Here is a 21,043-nt window from a genome sequence, read left to right as displayed (position 1 = left end):
CACCTTTTTTATGAATTCATTTCAATAATTCCACTTCTTCCGCAAGCTCGACGTTAAAATAGCTGCCTTCACCCTTCACATTAAAAGCTGAAGACCCTCACCGATGACCACCGTGCTTCGCTCACATTACGGTGTGAAAAGTCGAACTAAAGCCAGGAAAAAATCAATAGGAAGTGTATCATCCTCATCATTTGATTAGTTTTGAAGTCGCGTGTCGTGGGTGTAAAACGCTTGCGCGCTACAGTCAGACCTCAACTAATCGCCTATCTCTTCTCTTCGGCGCTCTTGTGTTCAACGCCTGGCAGTCTCAGTCGGCGTGTGACCGTTGTCAAGACGACTACGCAACAAGTGAACTGCGGTACACCCACCACATGGTGCTCTTCCACGCCTTCTGCAATTGTCAAACACCGACAAACGCAAACGCTTGCCTTAAGTGTCTTCAAATCAATGAAAAAAAATTGCCTCTGCAGCAAAACTAGCCACTGACTTTATTTTCCAAAAAAAGTGTTTTTGACTTGGACATGCTCATTGGTCCGGTTATTTAGTGTCTAGTGTTCTTTTTGACAGTTTGTGAAGTTATGACATTTTGAGAATTTGTTGAATAAGATCGTGTTTATTGTTACGCACGAATGGTCAAGACAAAGATACGTCAACGCAAATTGAATGTGATTAGTTGATTTGTATTCAAGTGCATCTGTGTGTATTCATATTGAATCGACTGTGATTTGTGGCCTGAGGAGCGAAAGCGTCGGTTTTCTGGTATTTTCCGAAATAGTAAATATGCTCGCAATTTGAATTAATTCAAGGCGACTGAGCTAAAGAGCAAGGTTGAGTTCGGTGCTTATGGGACTCTCGGACCGCCGAGGGTGTGTGTTCTAGTGCGCCCTTCGGGGCTATGGATACGGGGGCTTGTTGTGTGGCCCCCTCGGCGACGCCCCGATCCGACGACCAGATCGTCCCGGCACATCCAGGAGACTGCTGGAACCCCCACCAGAGCAACCACTCGCAGCCCTTCGTCGACGCCTGGCTCCTTCAAATGCAGGTAAATTTACGAAAAATTGCGACAAAATGATGGCCACAGCAGTGAAAACCGCTTCCTGATTGCTGCTCTCTAGCTCAAGTTACGTCAATTCTGGATCAGAGGCCCCAAAAAAATAACAAGAGTGCAACTTTTCTTGTTAGCGACACTTTTGTACCAACAACTAAATATGCCAGCATTTGTTTTTTTACTCTTTTTTGTTGCATGTTAACGTTTCATTTCATGAGAAGGAAGAAATCACTGTCAGTTTTAGTCAAAAAATTCAAGATTTCAAAGTGTTAGCTTGTGTTAGATTCTGAAAGGTGCTTAAAATTAATGTACCGCTGAAAAGTACCTTTATAAAGAAGTAAGCACGCAAAATATTTTTATCACTTCCGTCTACTTTCTTCCATTTTATCGAAGAACAAAACAATTCGTAACTTTTCTCTTGACTTCGTCAAGGGTAACAAATTTGAATTAATTTTGCCAACTGTTCTTAAAATATCGGAAAACATCAGTTAATCCATTTGATTTACTTACCTTGACAAATTTTTTATTTAGATAATGTTAGTAAAATATGGCATAGTTTGGCCAATTAGCATTTTTGCTTTTACTGTTTAAAATTTTTCGTGAATATTTTCCACGTTATGAAAAGTGATTTTTCCATGTTAGTTTCATCCACTCGTGAGTTAACGCTGGTTTTTCTTAACTTATAGAACAATAAACATTTTTAAATTCAGTTTTAGATTTTCTAAACAAAATTAAACTTTTTTTGTAGATTATAACAACAAATTTTTCTTAATTTACACCTTCATGGCAGCGAAACGTGAATAATCAAATTTTACACAAATTATTTCAATTATTTTTACATAATAATTTTTTCCCTGTTTTTAAATCAAGAATTCTGAAACTTAAATAGGTACCTAATAAAAAATTTGAGGTTTTGAGTAAAAATGAGATTTTAATTTTGAATTAGTTCTAATATTAGTTTACGCAAGTGAGCTTCTAACACATTCCTCTTTGAAAAAATTATCTTTTTTAGTATTTACTCAACAAACGGTACAAAAAAACAGAGTATTTCAATGCCTTGCAGTTTAAATTTTGAAAGAAATTAAATATCAATCTGATGTAAATTTAAGACGAAATAAATATTTATTCTTTTTACGCTTTTTAATTGGGAGTATTTTTTGACGAACGACACAAATTTAGATAAAATTTTTGTAGCGAGAGGCTAATTTATTGATGCTTTCAAAAATTATAAATGCAATAAAAAATTAGGTATAACTGAGATTTTAATTTTGTGTTATTTGGAATTAAGGGCCGGTTTACGTTGTTTAATTTCAGAATTCTCACTTTAAAAACAAAAGGATCTTGTTTATGTCAAAACTTTAGGAATAATTTGAAAATGATTTTTTTCAATTTTGTATTTTTCTGCCTTGCAGTGTAAAAAAATGAAATTAAAGCATCGAACTGAAATGAATTTAAAATCAATCGGAAGTATTTAGAATAAATTTTCTTTACAAACATAATAATTATCTTTTACTTTTTCCGGTTTGGTAATTTTTTACATGCACCTGGTGAGTTTTGGGGCTTCTATTGATCAAAGAATCAAATTTTTCTAGCGAGGTGCTCATTTAGTGATGCTTTCAAGAGTTGAAGTGAAATAAAAAAAACGAGATTTTAATTTTGTGTTATTTGGAACTAAGTGTTTCGAATAATTAATTTCTGAATGCAAATCAACTTCTTACACATTCTTCTTTGAAATTGTGTTTTAGTACTTATCTACTTGACAGACGTTATAAAAAACTGTGTTTTTTTTGCAAAAATGCAAAATTTGCTGTCCTAATACTAATAAGGCATTGTGACCAAAATGGTTTTCTCAATAATTTGTAGTTAAAGGCATTTTATTAAGTCGAGGGAACGTTTTTTGAGTTATTTTTTTTAATACCAAAATAATCAGCCCTTATCTTTGACATAATGTTAACATTATAGCCCTAAAGCAGACAACAAAAATTCTTTATTTTATTTTTCCACCTCTCAAACTTTTGCGATCATGACTGTTAGACAACGTTGCCACATATCATTTATCTAAAATCCGTTATTTATCAATAACTTTAATACAAAGAATTTTTTTACTATTTTTACCTTTATATGTAACCAGTTCTCTACCACACACCATTGAGTTGGTGCGCCATTTTTTGAGCACGCTGTATCTTAATTCTCCACTTGTTAAATAATTTACATTATACAGGGTCGTTAATAAGTACGGATACAACAAAATTTGTTTTTTCAATTAATATGTCTTCTCATTTAGTTAAAAGTGTTATTTAAACAATTATTTTTTACTTATTTTTTGGTCAAAGTTCTGCCAGCAAAGTGGGAAAGTTGGGACACTGAATGTCAATTTTCGAAAAAAAATTTTATATACGTCCGTTGTAAAGTGTAATAAAAACAAATTAAGAACAATTTGGTGTTACACTTCAAATTTGGCGAAAAGTCAAATAAATTTGTCAAAAAATGTTTCCATTTTTCTATGAGATTTTGGAAATTTTTGTCTATGCATTTACAAAATACGTAGGTACTTGAACCCAAAATTGGGTCTAATTTTTAGGAAAGTTGAACCTGTCGCTGCTTGGCCGCCTTTAGCATCTACGTGAACTTTAGATTCTGTTTCAAATTATAAAGTTATTGGAATTCACGATTTTGTTACGTTTTTCACACGAGAAAACATTCAATATCATTTTTTGGGAAATATAAAAAGACGACGGGAAATATGATGGGTTTTTGATGACCAATTTTTGGAACGAGATGTTTAACTAAAAATTGTGACTGAAAGAAAAGCATTTTTAGCATTGAAGTATGTTTTAAGTTATGTAATTAATATTAAAATAAGTAACGAAAAATTTCAGAAATGTGAATATTAATATTGGTAGGTATTCAATTATTTTCTTTTTGTAAATAGTAATCCCAAAATTTCTACGTTTTCTACGTCCCTGGTTAAATTTGACGTAAAATTATGTCATTTTATGCATTTGACAAAAATTATAACCTTGAAATTTTTTTCGACATAAACCTACGACATAAGGTATAATGTACCTAATAAACTGCACCTGTATGATAAAGGATATTTTTAAGTAAAAAGGCTAGGACTAATTTGAAAAATATATATTTTCTTTAATATTGTTTTTTTCTGTAGGTATTTCACTGCTTTTTAGTGTAAATTTAGAAAGAAATTAAATCGTCAAACTAAAGTTTATTTAAGACTATTTTGCAAAGATTTGTTTTTACGCAATGAGAAGTCAAAATTTTGAATACTCCTAATAATTATCTTTAACGATTTCTGTTTTGATTGTTTTAACATGCACTTAATCCGCCTCTGTTCAGAATTGATCACCTAAGTTTTGGATTTTAAAACTGCACATAAAATCCTACAAATTTTCTCGCCAAAATTTCGACTTGGTGGAACGATGACAAGCGAAAATCACAAAATCCTAGACCGATCGTTGGAAATTGAAACCCGAACGCTTGAATACGAACAGATTTCATAAATGGCGTCAAGCTGGGCCCTTTGGCCGCACTTATTCATGTTCACTCCTGGATACTTTTAAAAGTGGCCGCATTTTTGTCTAGCGATGATGATTCCTAGGGGCCCTCTCAAAGCAAGTGGGACAATGACAAGGAGAAATTAACATTTTACTTTAATTTCAATTTGTTTCGAGCATACGGAATGAGATTTTCTTGCCAAATCATCGGGATCCATGTCGACAATAACACCGGCCGTCATTTGAATTTTTAATGCCTATACAAGATCGTTTGTCTTCGTAAAACGCTTAGGTTTTAGCATAATCTGGCTTATCTGGGAAAGTTTACGCACTTCTCGGAAATATCTTTCGTTTGTTGTTAAAATTAAGCAATTCGAGACAAGAGGAAGAAATTATGTGGTGCAGGAAATACGTTGTTTGAGGTTTTTGTTTATTTATATTTAGCAAATTGTCATATCTCTGGTTTACATAGATAGTGTTTGTTGCAACATTTTGTATTTTTTTAATGGTTCACTTAATCTATCCTAACACGAATTCCTAAAGCTATAAATCGTTTCGTACTTTTTATTCCGTGATTATTGCTATTCCCTGAAATAATAATTTGAAGAAGACTTTCTATTTTTTATTTAGTTCACCTTCAGGCGTTCACAAATCTAGTTAAATTCCTTTTATTTTATCGTCTCCAAATTGTAAAGTTATGTTTTTTTTAATGACGCTTCCATAAATTGTCAACCAAGAAAGTATTATTTTTGGATCCAAGTTTTTGTTTTAATGTCGTAACAAATTTAATTATTCAAATTAATTTAGGTTGTGCCAGTTTGTAAATAAAAGATTTTTGGTTTTATTAAAAGTTAAAGTTGAGTTTTGACATTAATTACGGATTCGGATTTTTTCCAACCAAAGGTTTTGAAAAAGAGTAAAATACCACTTTTTTGCTTTTTAATTAAATGGAATTAATGGGCCAGAAGTTTTACAAGTAGTTATTTTTTGTGGCTTTAAGCTTTAAAAACACATAAACAGATTTGTAAACGGTAATAAAACAATCACAATAATTTTAATTTTTAATTTGTAGATTGTGGCAGCGATACATATTCAAACAGGAGCTCAGACTGATTTTATTCATAGATATGCATTTCATAACGATTTTGTGAAGTTAAAACAGCTGGAATTAAACGATTCTAAAAACGTTATTCTAGTCTTATTTTTCAATTAGGACAATTAGATATTAATTACAAGTGATTAAGCTTTATATCTTTGAAAACATACCTCATAATAAAATAGGCCTAAACTAAATATTGTGTTTTTTAAATAAATAATACACAGGGGTCGGTAATAAATCCTATTTTTATCAGTAAAAAATAATAAATAATTATACAGAGTGTATCAGAGATACGTGTTTTAATTTTAACAGCTGACAGAGCTTAACAAATTAAATATTTTTTCTGTTTGTAATTTTTCAATAAAAAAATCGCAAATTTACTTAAAATTTGAAAAACATAACATACTGAAACGTATACAAATTCGAAGAATAAAATCTTGTATTTAACTTGTTTTCGTGTAAATCGGTTCATTTATTTCACCTCGTGGATAATGATAATAATGATAATGCACTCGTAAAATAAAACGTCTGATTTACACTCAAACTTCTTAAATAAATAACTATTTACTGTGCGTTTATTATTTTACCATGCATTTATTATTATTACTCTGCATTTATTATTTTCACTGTGCATTTATTATTTTCACTGTGCATTTATTATTTTCACTGTGCATTTATTATTTTCTATGCATTTATGATTTTTACTGTACGTTTATTATTTTTACTGTGCATTTATTATTTTCTATGCATTTATGATTTTTACTTTGCGTTTATTATTTTTACTGGTGCATTTATTATTTTACTGGTGCATTTATTATTTTTACTCTGCATTTATTATTTTTACTGTGCATTTATTATTTTCACTGTGCATTTATTATTTTCTATGCTTTTATGATTTTTACTGTGCGTTTATTATTTTTGCTGTGCATTTATTATTTTTACTCTGCATTTATTATTTTCGCTGTGCATTTATTATTTTCTATGCATTTATGATTTTCACTGTGCGTTTATTATTTTTGCTGTGCATTTATTATTTTCACTGTGCATTTATTATTTTCTATGCATTTATGATTTTCACTGTGCGTTTATTATTTTTGCTGTGCATTTATTATTTTCTATGCATTTATGATTTTTACTTTGCGTTTATTATTTTTACTGGTGCATTTATTATTTTCACTGGTTTATTTATTATTTTTACTGGTGCACTTATTATTTTTACTGTGCATTTATTATTTTTACTGTGCGTTTAATTTGTACCCTTTTTAAAACGAGCCATCTTTATCGAAATTGTAACACCTCTTCAAAATTTAAATGGATTGTCACCAGGAATTTCACTGTTTTTTTTAGTTTCGATTTTGATAATTACTTTGGGTTTAATTAATTCTTTTTGAAAACAATTTTGATGATATGCGAAAGTGCCAAACAAAAGTAAGACAACTTGTTGCATAACAGGATCGTTGTATAAATTCTACAATTTGTACATATTTGTATAATTGATAGGCTCTGATTGCACTCCATAATTAATGCTATTCCTACCTGTCTAGCCCAGTAAAAATGAATGAAACAGGTTTAAATGAGACACAAGTTTCGATAATAATAATAATTTATCGTAAACAACATAATGACCTTCTTTGGCATGTCCTACCAGGAGAAAACGTCAAACCTAACGATCTCCTAAAAAATTACCTGTACAAAATGTGGCAATCCAAACGCTAAAACTTGATTTATTCCGGAATTAGTAATGCGTATTTTATGCAACGACCAAAATGTCAATGGTTTTTTAAACTTAATTATGCAAAACAGGGCAAGTTGTCCGTTTTTGGTTAATTTTTCCAAAGACTATTTGCCCAACTCGTTGAAATTCCAGAAATGTTGGGTCTTATCGAAGTTAAATAACTAGCTGGAACAAAGGATCACGAAGAACGCCGTAATTAAATAACATAAAAAGCGAGTAATAGTGTAAATACCATGATACTCTTCACGGGCTGCTGACTACACTCACTAAACTCACATTTCCGACATCCACACGGTTCTGTGATAAACAGGCGTTATAATGCCCGCTTTCATGCTCATTTGCACCGTTTTACAGGATTTATTTTGCACGCGCTGCTTAATTAACCATCTTTGAATTTGGCAGAAAGTAAAATAAATCTCAATTTGATCGCGGAGTTACGTCCAGGTGTTTTAAAATCAAGTTCTAATTCAACTAGGCATTATTTACATTACGCCTCCGGGCGGTAAAGCCGCTTGGATTTCGGTCACCTCGTTAAAGAGTTTACTACACACAAGATCACGCGTTTGATACGCCAATATGAAGACAAATTATTAAATTGTTGGCGGATTACGAAACGGAGAATTGTGGATGCGGAATGATTAAAATTTATTATCCATAAATACTACATGGGTTATGTAGGTCCTTCAGTAAATGTTGAAGGCTCGAAACTGATCATTAATCTCGAGGATTTTTACCTTTATTTATGTATCAAAAGTATGTAACATTTCAGTGTAAAGTTTAAAAGAGTGTGCTACATACACGAGATTGCGTGCAATCAATGGTTCGATACTTGCTCAATGTGTTGGGCATTATTTAAATATTGTTCTGTACGCAATTCTGTGAAGAAAATTGTGATTTAGTGAACTTGTGGACACGGTTTTTAAAGATCGATTCATTTGTATTTTATTTTCTTTTAAATATTTCTCGAAAAGAACTCGAGGTTTGTTCAACTGATTTTGATGAAGTTTTTATCACATATTTTTTATAATATGATCTAGGATGTAGCCTAGGTTATTTTTTATTGTAACGTATTTTTGAACTCAAATTTTTGGAAAAATGGAGTTTGTTTCCAAACAGTCTGTTTTATTGTTATCTATTGTCTGTTATTACATTTTCTCTATTAATTTTTTAAAATTTATTCCCAAAAAAACCTAGTATTATTTTATAGTTTATACAGGATGAGCCTCCTAAAAGTATTGTATTAGCTGTTTCAAAACTATAAAAACATCGCATTTAACCAAATTATTTTTTTAAATAAGGTTGATAAAAATGAAAAATAGTTATTAATGATTAGATCTCTTATTGAATTATTATTATTACATGAGATATTATTTTTTTGAACAGATAATTTTGAGAGAAAAAGCGACGTTGGAGTTTTTATAGTTTTGAAACAATTACTAGCAACGTTTTCTTTGTACACTAGAAAGTTTTACAACAGATAATGGTGTTTAAAATGTTTTGACAAGGGTGACTCGAAAATATTTACGATACCGATCGGTTCGTCTGAAAGACTACAGCCTGTCTGCAATAAATCGTACAATAAACTTGCCTGAGTGATGAAACTGAGAAACGTTGCTACAATACTATGTTTTTACTAGAGGTGTCTCAAAAATTTAAAATCACAAGAACTCAGCGTTTTCTAACTTTTTCAGAATTGTTCTACAATAACTCTTTATAAATTAAAATTGATTATGGATAATGGATAATGGAATGGTAGATATTAAGTCAATACAAAAATACTATTTTTGGGTCATTCAAAAACAAGTGATGTTTATATGTTTTGTGCAAAAAGTACGTTAAGAAAATGTCACTAGTTTTCGAGCTAGCTACAAAAAAATAAATAAAATTAAAATAAACATAATTTAAGAGCTAGCAAAAGTATTTCTTGTTTTGCGCTTAATTAATATTTTTAGTTAGCTAATGCTTATTAATTATAAGGAATTGTTGAAAAATTTTGAATTAGATACAGAGAGAAAAAATTAAGTATAAATAGCAAACGCTGATTTCGGACGACTAATTAGTTTTTGAGATATATCGAAAAATATTTTTAACAGGCTCACCTTGTAAACCGGGTGTTTCAGTTTGGTATTTGCACCCTTCTAACTTTTTTATTTAAAAAAGTATAAAACACCATATACACTATACAGACTGAATCAAAAGTAACGCACAAAATTCATATCATTTTTATGATTTATTTTTCAAAAAAATTCTTGAACAGGTCGATTTTATTTTGTTTATTGCTAGATTTTGACACCATAATGACTTAATGACATAACTGATGTAATTTTTAGAGTTATGTTTATTTTTTTTAATGACAACTGACGTTTTATTGGTGTTTTAGATAGCACATATTTTTATCTTTGTGGCAACTATTAGCTGTTTCAAAACTATAAAAACGCCAACGTCGCATTTTACCGAATTATTTTTTTAAAAAGATTGATAAAGATTGATTTTTTTAAAGTACATGATTAATTTATAACAGTTAATTTTGAGAGAAAATGCGACGTTGGCGTTTTTATGGTTTTGAGACAGCTAACAAGTATAAAAAATTCACATAAATAAAACATTTTTTTAATAATAAAATCAAAAAAAAGTTATAAAAGTTACTGAGTGTTTTACTCAAAGAGCTTATTATCTTGTCGTTCTTGCTTTATTTAAAAATGGGTATTGTTTTTTTGTATATTTTTTTGGGTTTTGGTATTATGTTGAGTGTTTTCAAGCCAATTATAAAAAAAAACAAATAACAATCGCCACTTATAAAATAAGTCAAGAAAAAAAGACATAAAGCCCATTATGTCTAATCGTTGTCAAAATTTTTATTAATTTTATTACATTATTTTTTATAATCTTTAATTTAATTTTTTTATTTATTTTTTCTTCTTAAGATAATAACGTGTACTGTCTAAAACAGTGAACAAAAATGTTCGTTATGATTTAATAAAAACAAAATCGACCTGTTCGAGGATTTATTTGGAAAAATGACTAACAACAAAGATATGAATTTTGTGTGTTACTTTTGGTTCAGTCTATATATTCTTGAATTAATGAAATCTAGGTATACTGTCATTTTTTTTTTCAAATCGCACCCTGTATGTTTTTTGTGTAATTTTATGGGTAATTATCTTCTAATTCCAAATATGTATCTCACCTTTTACTTTAGGGTAGCGTTACAATAATATTAATTAATTTATATATTTATTAATTAATCATTAAAAATTGCCTAATCTAAACAGGTAGTTAATTTCTATAAAAACTTAATTATAGAAACAATTTCATTTCACTTTAAAGTTAAAAAAATATCGCAGCTTGTCATTCAGTTAAAATTTGATTAAAAAATGTCTAGTTATTTGAATCAAGAAAGATTGAACATGGTTTTAATCTACGAGGAGTGTCAAAAAACAATATTTTTTGCTTAAATTATTATGTAAAAGTTTATAATTTACCTTGCTTTTTAATCCAAAATAATCTGTATTTTTTATTTTTTTTTATTATTTACTATTATTTTGTCATATTGTGACACATAAAATTAGAAGTAGCTTATAGTTGTATAGGGTACCATTTTAAAAAAACTTGATAGTTTTGACAAGTGATTCCAATCTAATAGATTTTGTCATTTCATTAAAAAATATATATGATCTAAATACAAAAGTTGCAAGGGTGCGGATACCAAACTGAAACCCCCGGTATTGTAGACCTAATTTTTTTGTAATGTTTTTTTTCTCGATCTTAAAATCACTCGTGATTAGCAAATAGTTATTCGAAAGCACAAATTTGCTGTATAATATAAGTATAGAGGTATATGGGTCTATGAATCGATACAATTATAAAAGTGATGAATAATTGATTAAAAAATAATTATTTTAATTAGGGATATTAACAGCAAGTTTGGTATGAATTACCAGTTGAAAAACTTTTCTTAGAAACGTTGATACATAGCTTATGTAAATATGTAGACAAGTAATTATACAATGCTGGTACAGAATTGATTCATATGACAGGACTAGTTTTTAGATCGATGTATAAATTTCCGGTTAGAGATTTTATAAAATACAGTTTTAAAGGCAAAAGGGTTTGACGGAAGGACTTGAGTTAGAAAAAAAATCGCTTTAGAAAATTATGGGGAGAAATAACTCGTTTCAGCAACACCTGTTGTAACAAATTTCTTCCATTTATGGTTGAGGTAACTGAAATCGACTTAATGTGAACTTTAGATCAAACTATTGCTATTCAGTTTGCATTTACTTATCAATAAAAGCCATAAATAAATTACAAAGTCGGTTGTATCTCACCTATCAGTAATCAATCAGCTTGGCTATTTCACCGTAGGTTGATAAATGCTTTTTAAATTCAAATAAGCTTTCACAAAAATGCCTTCCCTATAGCTGCCAGTAATAGAAACCCATTGTGCGAAATCAATTTTAGTAATAAATTGTAACGTACAGGTGTTCCAGCCACTTGAGATTTTTTCATTTCGTTCGATTCAAGGAAAATGTAAAATTTTCGAATTTATAATCAATCTTACAAGGTGACCCAATTGATGGTCTTAAACCAGTTTGAAATCTCTTCCATCGCATTTTTCTAATTTGAAGTTTCTCTTGTGATAATTGACTCGGATTTGGCTTTGGGCGTTTTTCGAATCAAGTGTAACATTTCACCGTGCGTTTTTTTTTTCTCACACCTACTACATGGTTTTGTCATTTTTTTAACAACGTAAAAAGAAAGTAAATTTTTGACTGCGGTTACGTCAGTTGGAACACCTAATATCAAAAAGGTACTAATTTGATGAAATATTTTTACGCGCTGTACAAATTAATTTCCGGTGTCAAATTAACGTGAGGCAATAAATTCGATTACCGGAAATTTCTGTTTAATTCCTCAAACGGTTCGGATATCCGAACGTTATTCCCATACGAAAGCTGCACGCATCGTTAAGTTTTCGTACAAAGGGGCGAGCAATCTCCATATTTATTAGTCCAATCACAAAAATGACCTGCCATAGGAAGAAGTTGTCAAATATTTAAAAATACAATTCCATAACATAACACGGTTGTGGCTTCGGCTTATTTCTTCCAATGGGAATATATCAAATTACATGGAATATATAATTGTCGATAAGTATGAATTACGAGCGTTGTAGAGATGTTAGGAAGGTATAATAAATTATGTTTGTTGTGGACATGACATCACTTTTATTGCAGCACGTGAAATTTTAATCGAACTGCATATGCACATCGCATAGCAACACAAATTTTTGTCACTATTTTATAACTTCAGTCGAATAAAAAGCTAGAATATTAATCTTGTGTTTGGTTAAAATGGTCCGAAATTCCTCAAATGATGCATGCCTTACATATTTAACAGATTTCTTGCGATCAATTTGCTCAGCGTTTAAAAATGCCTCCAAATATGATGACTTTTTTTTCTTTTCAGATACGTACACATTTTTTAAAGCAGGAGATGGGCAAGAAAATATTCAAAATTTTACGGAAATATGTATTATCTCTTCATTTATTTAAGCATCATCTAATTTATTACGTATTTACTCATTGGATTTCGGACAAATACATAATTAATTAGCTACATAATAAATTTTCTGTTTGTTTCAAAAAAGTAGAAACAACTTACAGTAACTTCTGTCGTTGTGATCAGCCGAAGTCAAAAGTTATTAATAAGAATATAAAAGGAATGAGAAAATTCACTCCGATAATTGTTTAAAATAGTTCAATAGTTTGGACAAGTTAATTGTTTCTCCTTAAATTATTGCAACAAAGTAGGTATTTGAGGTTTTAATTTTACTGCACTTGTATTTATGGCGGAAGACGTTAGTTCAAAAAAGTTGCGAAACACATTTTCAAGTTAATGCTTTCTTACATTTCAGAAATATTTATTACGTTCCTGGAGTTTTCTGACTGATTGTTTACAAATCAACGACATTCCTGTGCGCATTGGCGTGGCAGTGCATTCTTAAATTTAAATAATAAATGACGAATTTAACGTTTTTAACGGGACTTTGCCGTGATGGCCTATATTTTGATTCATTAGGAGTCCAACATAAAATATTTAAAAAAATGTGAATCAACATATTTTTTGATTCTTACAAAATTGTGATGATTGAATCGTAAAAAAAACTGTGCCCTACAAACTACAGGTTTATTAAAGGAGATGAGAAAAACCTCTCATATTTTATAAAACTTTTCTCAAAAAATATTTGGTAGAGTTAACTTCATCATAATCATCAACTACTGTACTTTGTTATAAATTCATAACTAAACAGAGCTTTTTGCAAAAATCGTTTACAAACATTATTTGGAAATCGGTGATGAAAATTGTACATTTCCTGTGTTTAGAATTAAAGAAAAACTAAACCTAAAAGATTTTTATTTATAACTCAACTCAATGAACACAGATCTCTGAATAAATATATGTTACAAAAAAGAACCTTATTTCTAGTATGAAAAAAACTTGTTTTTTAAAATAACTAATTGATCATGATTTTGTTCATTCTACAAAAATGTTACGCTGTTGGAGATTTTTTACAAAAATAAATATTAAAAATTTTAAATTCTGTGCTAAAAAAATATACGCTTTGAAACTGGACTTTCATATACCTAAGTTGGATTCAATTGCAATTCAATTAACCTTAGGGCAGAATAAAAACAACTTTTAATAATAATTCCTAGATGATTTGGGCCGCCACATTTTTTTGAAATTTTTTGTGATTTAACAACTTTGTAGCTACTCTCATTCAATAGACATTAAATCGAAAAATATAGGCGATCGAAAAAGGATTTTCAAGTAAAATTATTACAGTTTTTTGTTCGATTCTACTGATATTTACTGTCTGCTGTATTTTTGTAATAATTTCTGGAATATTTTCAAAAATAAAAAAACTATTGACATAATACGAATACGACAAAATGAAATGAGAATAGAAAAAAAAATATTCAATTTTTTTTCTGTTATTACTAAAGACATCAGATGAATAATTTAACTTTTAAGAATTGGCAACGGCACATTCAAATTCCAAAAGTAAAAGGTTATTTTGTGCTAAAGTCAAGCTAAACAGGTAAGAAAAATATGAAGGATTTAGATTTAAAGTGAATAAGTTAATATTTGTCCATTTCCTACTATGTAATACTGCTAGCACAGAATAATAAATTCTTCTTTCTTGTTCTTTTTGTTAGGTACTCTGGTGTTTAAAAAAATCTCGAATACGTTAATTTAAAAAATAAAACAAGAAAAATTTAAGAAAAGAGGAAACCAAAATTTTTTACAAAAGGGTTTAATATTTTTTGTTAATTTTTTTCTTTGATTTGGTTTTATAATTAAGTGTTTTGATGCTAAAGACAAAAACAAAAAGATAATTTTTTTGTGTGATATTGTCAATCATTTTTTTATTTTGGGGTATTTATTTATTTATTTTTTTTAATACCAGAAAAATAAAGGTACTGTACTATCTATAAGAGTAAACGTAGAAATGTTTGTGATTTAAAAAAATTAAAAATGAAAACTTTCACTATGGTCCCAAAATGTAGCATTAAAGAAAATAAAATTTCTGTAACAAAGGTATGAAAGGTACTTTTGGCTCAGTCTGTATTTTTAAAAGTTAGGTCCTAAAGGCAATGGAAATGGTGTAGTGACGAAAACGTTTCATTTATAACGAAGATTTGAAAAGCAATTTAAAAACCAGCAAACGGTGAAAATTTATAAAAATTACTGTACATTTTTTGTAAATGCCATCAGCTACACAACTTTAAATTCTGTTTTTTAAAATGATGGTTCTGGTCATAATTTACTTTAACTCTGAACCTTTCACATGTATAGATTGTAACTTCCTACATAGTTTTTCTGTGGTTTTAATATATTTGGATGGATATGTAGGACATAGACAAGTACGAGATTAGAACGTCAAAGCGTTTGGTAAAGAAGTTTGATTATTTGATTATTTAGAAATGTCTTTATTTATAAAAAAATCCATCTATTTTTTAAATTTAGGTAAAGTTGATTTGCAAGAAATATAAACTATTATTTCCTATTTCCTGTAACTAAACCAATACATAATTATTATACTGATTGAACCAAAAGTAATGCAGAAAATTCAAATCTTTGTTATTACTTAGTCATTTTTCAAAAAACTCGAACTGGTCGGTTTGATTTTTAATGCTGCATTTTCACATCATTTCATTTTTAGGTTGTGATGTAATTTTTAATTTTTTTTAATGACAACCAACATTTTTGTTTACTGTTTTAGATAGTACACATCTTTAATTTTCTGGTAATAAAAAAAATTATAAAATTAATTTAGAAGTTTATAAAATGAATTTAATAAAAGAAAAAAAATTGACATTTAAACATAATGGGCTTTATATTTTCTATCTCGATTTATTTTCTAAGCAGCAATTGTTTTTGATATTTTTTTTTGTAAAAATGGCATGAACATATTGCTTTTTTTTAATATTTTTATACTAACCGGAAAGATAAAAATGTGTACTGTCTAAAACACTAATGAAAAATGTCAGTTGGCATTTAAAAAAATTGAAACTGACGTCATTACATAAAAAAACATGATACGAAATCAAAATGTGGCATTAAAAAAATTATAACAACGTTAATGAATTTTGTGCGTTTCTTTTGGTTCAGCCTGTGGTACTGATGTATTGATTGGGAACTATTTTCTCAAAAATGGTTCACTAATGATTACTGAACGAAAACATACATAAGTAATTAAAAATAATATAAGCAGATAGGTTTGTACAGGATATGGGCAAGAATTTAGAACGTTAAGTACTTATAAAGAAATATGGTAAAAACTTAGCATACATGTCCTTGTTGAGCTCCTTGGAGCAAACTATCTCCGTTTTCATGCAACAATGCACTGCAATAAGGGCATTGTTCGTATAGATGTTCCCGTGCCGGTAAACATAACAGAACAGTGTGGGCCGTCACAGATACCAACATAAACATATTATTACACTAATTGTTCGGCGTCGTAACTTAACACCTATAGCGTGAAGTCGGCAAAGTGAACTCGTATACATTGGCAATGCATTGTCCGCTTTGACAGATATACTATCCGGTCCATGACAAATGCATGCCAGTTATAAAAATAAGTAGCGCAGGAGCTCCGGCCCACACGGTTAGTTCTTTCTATACACTCCATAATAATGTTCATATCGACAGCGGTAACAAGCGGCCGTATTTATTATTATTCAGCGCTACCGAGAACCAATATGTCAGAAATTTACATATTCAATTTCTCCGCATACGTACATAATAATAGCGAGATAATAATGCGATACGGCGGACGCAATGATATCTACAGACGGAGTCAAACGAAAGCTCTGAGCTTTCCAGCAACATCTGTATTAAGCACAGGGTCCAAGGATGGTTCATGTACTCGTTATACGCAGATAGATTGGGTTTTAAATTAACGGTCAGGTGGAGAGCATAAATCGGAAGAATAATGTTGATGTTTTCAGTGCCCGATCACATGCAGAGTTTTGAGGAGTGATTTACGGAGAACTAGGAAGTTAGCCGTAAGTCTTACCAGCTTACAGTACTAAAGGCTTATAAACATGCCGTCATACTATCTCTATTTTGCATATACGTTATGCCCGGAGACAAGATAATTAAGGAAGATTGAACCCATATCGGCTAAATTATGGCCTTTTGCCCGACGTAATCCAAATAAGATGCGGAAAAACGATGATAATGCACCATGACAAATGACTTTTTGCCGTTTATAAATTGCTTAAATTTTACAGCGTTAGGGAAATTAATCAAAAGAAGTGACGTCCGTTCCATAGGGCTATAAAAATAACTAACACAAACACCTATTAGCATTTACCCATAATTTATTATTTATGGACATTTACAACAAGTTCCCAAAATCTGAAACCATATCTTTATGGTTTTTGGATTGATTTTGCTTTATGAGGTGTCAACTCACCGAACAGGTTTTGTGATTTTTGCCTGAAAAAAATTATAAACAATTATTTTAGCGCTAGAATTTTTAAACTCAAAATAAATTAGCCAGTATTTCTAATTAATTTTTGCTTTAATTGGATATTGCAACGAAATTTATATTTTTATACAGGATGTCCAAGCGAGTTAGGAAAGTCTATAATTTTATTTTAGATGTAAGAAAATTAATCTCTTTGGCTCACCTAAATTTATTTTCAAGTTTTCAGAATGTTTCCGAAACTACCTACAATATTTTGTTTTTTAAATGGAACACCCAACATTTTTGCTTAGTTTCGAAATAATTTTATTTTTTTTTTAATGTATTACATAAAAATCGAAAATTTTTAAAATACTAGGACTTTCAGCACTTTATAAAGAAGAAAGTTTAAACTTTAAGGATATATTTTTTAAGACGCAGAAATTAAGAAGAAAACAAATGAAGAAATTTGTTGGAAGTTCAATATTTTAAAAATTTTGCATCTAAAAGATTTTTAAACTATCTCTCTTAAAACATTAACAGTTAAGTGTCTCTTCTGATTACTCAAAAGATATTTGAGATATTTTAAAAAAATTATTAACTATTATTTGAGTAGTCGAATAGTGAAATTGTCAGCTACTAATTTTAATGTTACCCTGAGGTCATTATTTGTTACTACGGATATCTAAAGGTTAGGATATGAAACGACGTACAATTAAAACGTTCCCGTTCTCGATAGTTCCGTTAACGTCGCCAGAGAGCGTAGTTGTTCCATTGCCATCTAAGTTTTCAGAGTAAAAATGGTTGTATTTCTGCAACGGTTAACACATAGCAACCAAAAAAATATAGGCAGATATAGCATTAAATTATTAATAGAAGAACATAGACATACTGCTAAAATTTTATCGTAAATTATAGTTAAAATTGTTTTAAAATTTTATTAAATTGCACTTTATCACATATTTTTTAAGACGCTGCGAATACGGTTACCGATACAAGAAAAATGTTAGAAAGAAAGTTGTAGAGAATAAAATTTCCTACAAAAAAGACAGCGAGGCCATATTTCTAGCTTCAATCATTTAGGCCCCAAAGGCGTTTAAAGACGCGACGGATTTGCATCATTCTGCCGGTGGTCAAGTGTTGGAAAGTTATTTTATATCTAAACCGTTAAAGATAGAAATATGGTGTCGCAGACTTTTTTGTAGAAAATTTTATTCTCTACAACTTTGCTCTTTACACTTTTTTTACACCTTTAACCGTATTCGCAGCGTATTGAAAAATACGGGAAGAAGAGCAAATTTTAAATAATTAGTGAATTGATTGAATTTAAATTAATTTAAAACGATTTGCACTAATCTTAAGAAAGTTGCTTTTATGCAAATTTTTTACTTTGATTCAACATATTTTTCCCAGTATTTGTCTTTCCCGGTTTGGAAAATATGGGTACCGGAAAATTAAAAAATACTGCTTAAATGTATTTTCATTTTGTAAACTACAATAAAGGTTATTATCAGATAATAGTATTATTTTTATTAGTTTTTGTTTTTTCTTAGTTTTACCTGAGCTTTTAATTAATTCCCTCCTCTCCAAAAGTTTTTCAAAACCCACCTTTTTATTACTTTTTTGAAAATTGTGAATTTGTATTAGGTAACTGTAAAAACACTAATTTTTTTTCTTTTACAGGTAACTAACTACACATTGATTTTTTTCTCTCTTGTGGGTAAGACTTATTAAGATTTTTTTTTCTCTCTAAGTTTTAGAACAAAATTGTATTTTACAACTTATATTTTTTTAATGGAGAAAAAGACTTCACTTCTTCAGTGACCCAAGGGTTCAAGCCTGCAATCAAAGGCGAGAATTCACTTCGAATGTTGCTGTCAAGTATTGATGTTTGTAAATTATTAGACAACCACTTTTTGCTTATAATCATAATAACATTTCAAAATTTAAAAGAAATAACTTATGATTTGTTAAATAATCAACTATTCATAGGGGATAATTAATTATTATCAGTATTTTTTTGTAAAATCAATCACAACGTAAGTGTGGTGCTCCATTGAACTTTTTCCAGTTATTAAACTTTTAAGAAACTTCTTAATTTTTGTCAAGGCGGTAAACAATAGGTACAGATTTAGGTTAAATGTGGAGAAAGTTCTACTTTTCTAGGATTCGCAGGTTTTGTGTAATAAATTTTTAAACAAAAAAAATCCCATTATTTCTAAAACTAAGCAGAATCGACCAACACAACTTTAGATCAAAATCATCAGTATTAAAAGCTTTATCTAAAAATGCAATAAAATTTCGGGTATTTCATTTAAATGAACATAAGTATATGTAAGTACATTTAAAAATAATTTAGGTGAAAAGATAATTGATTTTTCAATTATTTAAAGGTCCAGTAATTCGGGGACACTCAGTATTAATCATAAATATAACCCGTTATTTATTATGTCACTCCATGCTTTCACCGGAACTGGGATCAAATTTTTGTTAACCACAAATTCCTCAAAAAATATTCTCAGCATTGCGAGATGACACGAATAGCAAACAGTCAACAGTTTGGTTTTACGACAAGATAATTTTATTGGGGGAAATTAAAGAGTGACAAATAAAGAAATAATAAATTTTTAGCCGAAAAGCGAAACATCTTCGCTGGCTTTTTATATTATTGTAATGAAAGCTTCATTAGTGTCGCTCATAAAATTAAGAAATTAAATAAAAACGGTAATTTATGAAATACGGCACTGGCAGAAATTATCCAAGGAGATGTTCTTTACGGTTTATTGATTATCTCGAAATAATTTATGAATTTTCTTATTTGTTGTAATGGATTCGTGGCTATTTGATTGCGTCCTACGCCGATTTCAGCGATTATGATTTATGGCCAATACGTCAAATCATCAAATTACCATAAACAATTGAAATATTACGGGCCTTAATGTAGGCAAGCATCGGCAATAAAATAAAAATGTGATTGCATCATGATGGTCAGCGGAGTGTTTATGGTGTAAGCAAGTTAGCGGGGTCACGACAAGAAGTTACGATAGAGATGCCGGCAGTGGTCTGGCTTAGTTTAGCCACCACCCGCTGGTACCTAATGGAGTTGGTACGTTACGAGGGCCATCCAGCTGGCTTCTTTTACGTATGTACTACGTTTACGGCTTTGTTAGCCGCAAAAATGAGATGATTTATTGTTGCGAGTTTAAGTTTTTCGCTTATAACTACTACATCTGAATAATACAGAATTTTATAGTCAAAATTTTTTAAGAGACTCATTTCGTAACGAAAATCTTGAGTTTAAGAGACTATTGATAAATTTGGTAGAATAGATGATTTTTTGTATGAAATATGACATGAACTTTCTTATTAATGTGGTCCAAGATTCTATGATTAATTTACAAGATGGATAATAGGTGTTCAAATTTACCTGTCTTGTATGTTCTGTAAAAATGTAAATAATAATTTAATTAACAACACAACATTTGAAAATAGTATACAGAGGATCTTGGTACAGTAATCATTTTAATTACTTTTTTAGTGTGATTTTCTTTTACTGAAGGCTTGTTCAAAATTTTTCTTTGGTAATCGAAAAAATTTTGATTAAACTATAAAAATGTTTATTGTTCACAAAAATTAATGAAGAAACCTAGTAGGTTAAGATTGCTTCAGG

The 21,043-nt window shown here is 29.7% G+C and overlaps 1 protein-coding gene across 1 annotated transcript in view; it reads left to right on the top strand.

The window, feature by feature from the left end:
- The first annotated feature begins 265 nt into the window (after window positions 1-265).
- LOC103313193 (dendritic arbor reduction protein 1) overlaps window positions 266-21,043 on the top strand; it is a 215,162-nt gene continuing 194,384 nt past the window's right edge. Inside the window, exon 1 of the mRNA XM_008195799.3 lies at window positions 266-1,042. Coding sequence (XP_008194021.1) covers window positions 896-1,042 — 147 coding nt within the window. The 5' untranslated portion in view covers window positions 266-895. The remainder of the gene's footprint in view (window positions 1,043-21,043) is intronic.

This window comes from Tribolium castaneum, chromosome 1 (assembly GCF_031307605.1).
Source record: "Tribolium castaneum strain GA2 chromosome 1, icTriCast1.1, whole genome shotgun sequence".
Classification (NCBI taxonomy): domain Eukaryota; kingdom Metazoa; phylum Arthropoda; class Insecta; order Coleoptera; family Tenebrionidae; genus Tribolium; species Tribolium castaneum.
Note: the sequence above shows the minus strand (reverse complement) of the source record. Positions and strands in the feature narration are given on the sequence as shown.